Source organism: Anneissia japonica, unplaced genomic scaffold (genome assembly GCF_011630105.1).
Source record: "Anneissia japonica isolate Jap-2015-1 unplaced genomic scaffold, ASM1163010v1 scaffold287871_len1641731_cov197, whole genome shotgun sequence".
Lineage (NCBI taxonomy): Eukaryota > Metazoa > Echinodermata > Crinoidea > Comatulida > Comatulidae > Anneissia > Anneissia japonica.
This window is the reverse complement of record NW_022712275.1, coordinates 946,332-951,425: the sequence shown is the minus strand read 5'-3', so window position 1 is coordinate 951,425 and position 5,094 is coordinate 946,332. Positions and strand designations below refer to the sequence as shown.

The window sequence follows — 5,094 nt, the reverse complement described above, 5'->3', positions numbered from 1 at the left end:
ATATATGTGTGTGTGTGTGTGTGTGTGTGTGTGTATGTATATGTGTTTATATATAGTGTATATATATATACTATATATATATACACATATACATATATATATGTATATATATATATATATATATACTATATATATACACACACATATATATATATATATTATATAATATAACACAATGTAATGAATTTCAATTAATTTCAGATTAATTATCAATCTTATACTAGTATTTTAATGAATAAAACATTACTCTAGTAATTAAATATTTTCACATTTTCATTTCCCCAGTTTGCAACCACAACTCTACGTGGATATTGAGACATTATACATAAGCCATATGGGCTCCTTAAACCATCACACTCTTTACTAATTCTCTTAATGAATTCTCCATCTTTACTAAAAAGCTGAAGTTTATGTTCACTTGCTACAAGAAGGTTTTCTTCTTTATCTATTAAAACACCACAAGGACATTTTACTTTGCCATCTTCAGTACCATTCTCAACAAGAACTTTAAGAAATGAGCCTTCACTGTCAAACATTTGTACTTTGTGATTGTATGCACTTGCTACAATGACATTTCCTTCCTTTGTAAGTGTGATATCAGTAGGCCTATTTAACTTAACAAGTGAATCACCCCTAGACCCAAATGTTTTGGTTTTCAAACAATCGTTTGGATCAAAGACAAATACACAATCTTTTAAAGAGTCTGCAGCATAAATCATATTGGTGTGTTTGTTTACAACAACGCCCCATGGATCTCTTAGAACACTTTTACCAATTGATTTGATCACCTGACCACCTGGATTGCATATTGTAATGCACTTAATGCTTCTATCACTGAATATGATGTTACCATTTTTAAGTTTGTGCATTCTATTAACTGTTGCACTTTTAGGTATAGATAGATTAAATTGTACAGTCCCTAATTCAAAATCTTTAATTTTAATAACCTGATTTGACTGATATGCAACCAAAAATTCTCCATCATTAGTCATCACAACATCTGTTACTTTTTGCTTCATCTCAAAACTTCTGTGTAGTCCTTCATTCAATGCAATAATCAGAAGCGGAGATCCTGTGATTGGTTCATTGTTTAAACTAACATCTAGTTTGTAAACACCTGAATTTGGACACGTTCCTGTAACAGTGCACTCTTCATCTTGGTGTTCAACTTTAGATTTAATGTTCAAGCCATTGAAAGTTAGTCTTGATGTTATATGGCCATCAGTTTTATTACCTTCACATAGTTTTAAAATGAACATTTGCCCCTTGGTAACAACCAGTGATTCAACAGGTATCTTGAAACAAGACTTGGGGTTTTGAACAATATATCCTATTCCATTTTTTTGAAGCATGCTAAATGATTTCTTTTCCTTCATAAAGTGTATTACGTCATCACTTTCTGGTTCTGTATCCACCAACGCCTTCATTGTTTCTTGAAGTGATGTCATGGCCTTGTGACTTGATTGCAAAGCAGTTGCTTTGTTGCTCTTCAATAATTGTGAAATGTAGTTCCATCTTGTGTTTACATCTAATGTTATTCTACTTAGTTCATCAAGTTTGATGTCAAAACTCTTTTTCTGTTTGGGATACAATACATCTAGCTCTTTAAGTAAAGATTCTTCCATTTTCCTGATTGAATTTATCATTTGTTTTGCAAATGTGGTGACCTCATTTCTACATGTTTGTTTGTTTTTATCAAGTCTGGTTAATTTATGCTGAACATTATTTATTTTAGCCTTCATTGCTGCGGTGAAATTCTCAACATCTTGCTTCAGATGAACAGTTCTCTCCTGAAATCCTTTAAAAGCTTTAGTGATATCAATGTGCTTGTGCTTTCCTTCCCATTCCTTGTGGTCTGTAAGAGCACAGTTTGTACAAATAGGCATTTCACAAACTTTGCAATAGAACTCCAAAGATTTGTTCTTGTGTATTGAACATTGGGGTACATTTAAAGATGAAAGCTCAAGTGGAGTCATAGATTGGACATCTTCAATCGAATGAAGTACATGATCAATCAATACAGGAATCAGTTTATGGTGGTCTTTGCAAGAAGAACATAAACCCTTTTTACAATCCTGACAATAAGAAACAGCATAGTTTTTACCACATAAGCAATTGACTTTGTCTCTTTTTTCGAGTTGTTCAACACTTTCCAATAAGTTGAGGATGAATGTATTTGGCGGCAGCTTTTGAAGCCCGCCTTCAGGAATTGTGTATGAGTGGGAGCATGTAGGGCAGACGAGCCCATCTTTCTTTTTAACCCAATTCTGAAGACAGGACAAGCAGAAGGCATGGAGGCATGGCAATGTTGTTGGTTGTTGAAGTCTTTTTAAACAAACTGCACATTCTAAGACCTTATCATCCAGGTTGTCGAGGAACTGAGAAAGACTTTTTTCAGCAGACATCACTTAGTTCTATAAGTAAAAAATGATGCGCCTGTGACAATTGAATTCCCCGTACAAAGATATACAGTAAAGTAATATATATATTGATGAAGGCGATGACAATAAAAACAAAAGTCAAGTTGATGTATTTTTGGAACATAATCTATTTAACACAAATATTTTATCCACTCCTGTGGACATCAGCGCCAGACTTACCCTGACTCAGACTTATGCTGATGGAGTGGACGAAATATTCGCCTTCACCACGATCATTTCACAATGATACATCTTTATACTATACATATATATATGTATATATATATATATATATATATGCTCAAAAAATTATATATATATATGTATATTGGCTATATTTCAAACACAATACAATCACATAAAAGCTCCAACTTTAATTTACCATGTTGCTGTAGCAACTGTTTTCGTACTGGTTTCTGCTTTAAATGGCCAAAAAGGGCTACCTGAGACTTGACCTAGCTAACCACGGAAGTGCGTGCTGCTATTGCACCTGCCTCTCCGACCCAGTCCCAACCGGTAGCAAATGAAAGGCCAATCAATTGCGGACCTACCTAGGCCTACTCTACTTACCTTGCAAACTTTACTAAGGAATGGAAATTATATGGGAGTGAATTACGAACGATATTATTTTTACCAAATTTAAACTACGACAGGGTTCAAACTTCAAATGCATACACAAACTTTCAAAAATTGTTTTTACACCTCAGTACTAAATTCTAACTTGCAAATGGGAATTTCCAGGAATACCGTCACAATAGTGTGACGACACGTTATCTATGAAAGGCAAACACTACAAAAATATTAACAACATCGTACGAATTTTGGTTACAGTATGAAACTGGCGTCACGCTGCCAAAGGGTAAGTCCATGGCCTAACACTTCATAAAAATTGCCGAAAAACGATTTTAAAGTTGATTCTATATTACTAATGACATATCAAAAATCCCCTATAGAAAAAATACCCTCTTTCTAGGTTCCTTTTAAGCCTAAAATATGTTTCCAAAACAAAGCGGCCACATTCGAAAATTAATGGTTGGTGTAATCCTAGGGTTCATTTCCAATGCCAACCACCAGTCACCCGATAATTTTTAGTTGTTATGTCTGACATCCATGAGTAGGCCTACTGTATAAAAATTAGGCAATTGACCTTTTATTACATTAAATATTTTTGCGCTCATCGTTGGTAAAAATACTTGATGTAAGCTCATCACAGACGTTTTTGTAGTGTTGTTTTCATTAATGTTGAACATCTATTTTTCAATTTGTCCACTTTGCTTGTTGTGGCAACACGAAAATGATGGTGATGATGTGGCGGTGGTGGTGGTGGTGATGATGATGATGATGATGATTATGATGATGATTATGATAATAACAATAATGATAATGATGATGATTTTGGTAGTGATGTGGGGATAACGATAAATAATAAAAAATAACAATAAACGATAATGATGATGATAATAATAAAAAAGTTTTATAATATGACGGCAGTTACAATGACGGTGAAATTATTGTCAATTACGCCTAATCAGTTATAATTAAACAGCCAACGACCACCAACAATTATTTATTATATTTTATAAATTTAATTATTATGCAATCATAATAAATAAGAAATACTCAATAAATAATCAACAATAACAAGTATTTTTAATGAATAATGAATAATTGTTGGCTTATTATTAATTAGGCCTATTATTAGATTAAACAATATTTCAGTCCCTCTCACACCTACAATAGGTCTTCCAACTAACCCACTAGATTTTGGAAGCCCCTGGACTTTTGGCTGCAATAGTAACTCATCCTTGTTAAGGGAGTGTGGTAACCGCTGTTTCTTATCATATCCAGACTTTCGACGCTTAAAAAGCCTTTTGTTCAATAAAAGGCCGATTTGAGGCCAAAAGAAATGTCGATTAATGATCTATATAAATGTAACATATTTATAGGCATATGGGAATAACCGACCAGGTGCAACAATCAGAATAATTCGTGAATAATTAATATCTACTAATAAAGCGTAACAGACAATTCAAGGTATTCAGATTCAATGCAACATTACATTTGGCTAAATTTGGTTTAGACCATCGAAACGCTTTCGATTCGCGCGAATAAATTTGCCTAGTGGAAAACAGGCTTAACATAGGAAAGGGCATGGAAAGCGCCACGCAAATACTGTTTTTTTTTTTTTTTTTAAATAATCGCCGCTCTCGAATAAGCGCCGCACCGAAGCCTCTAAAGCCCAGCTTTATGTTCACAGGTTGCCGGGTTGGATTCGTCAGCCGACGGTCGTACAACTGCCGTACCGTACGAGGCAATAGTGCCCGGCTTTAATTGCTTTTCAGCTTTACCGTACTTGTTTTAGTTTTTAACGTGTGTTGCTTTGCTGCTTATTTTAGTTTTTACAGTTTTATAAAATTTGCATGCTGTTCGTTGCAATGGTGATACTGCAGCGCCACCTACTTTGGAATCACGAAGGTTTGATAATTTGGCTTTTGGCGATCCACAGATGCATATTTACGAAGAGACAATGTATTGATTTGCAGATTTACGCTGTATTTATTTAGATAACTTAAACATATAATGCAGGTAGTTTTAAGAATCAATGAATTATGTAGTTTCTCAATAATATAAAGGATCATCATAGTGTCAAACTTCTACATCGATAGTTTTGGAA

The 5,094-nt window shown here is 34.0% G+C and overlaps 1 protein-coding gene across 1 annotated transcript; it reads right to left on the bottom strand.

The window, feature by feature from the left end:
- Nucleotides 1-187: 187 nt before the first annotated feature.
- LOC117107751 (E3 ubiquitin-protein ligase TRIM71-like) lies at nt 188-3,155 on the bottom strand. Its single transcript, XM_033249503.1, has 2 exons — nt 2,991-3,155; nt 188-2,414 (listed from the first exon to the last, which is right to left on the bottom strand). Exon 2 carries the CDS (start codon nt 2,403-2,405, stop codon nt 249-251), a length of 2,157 nt encoding a protein of 718 aa, XP_033105394.1. The 5' UTR covers nt 2,406-2,414; nt 2,991-3,155; the 3' UTR covers nt 188-248.
- Between the last annotated feature and the right edge of the window lie 1,939 nt (nt 3,156-5,094).

Excerpts from the sequence above, each read along its gene's own strand:
- LOC117107751 (XM_033249503.1), bottom strand. The coding sequence starts at position 2,405 with ATGTCTGCTGAAAAAAGTCTTTCTCAGTTCCTCGACAACCTGGATGAT.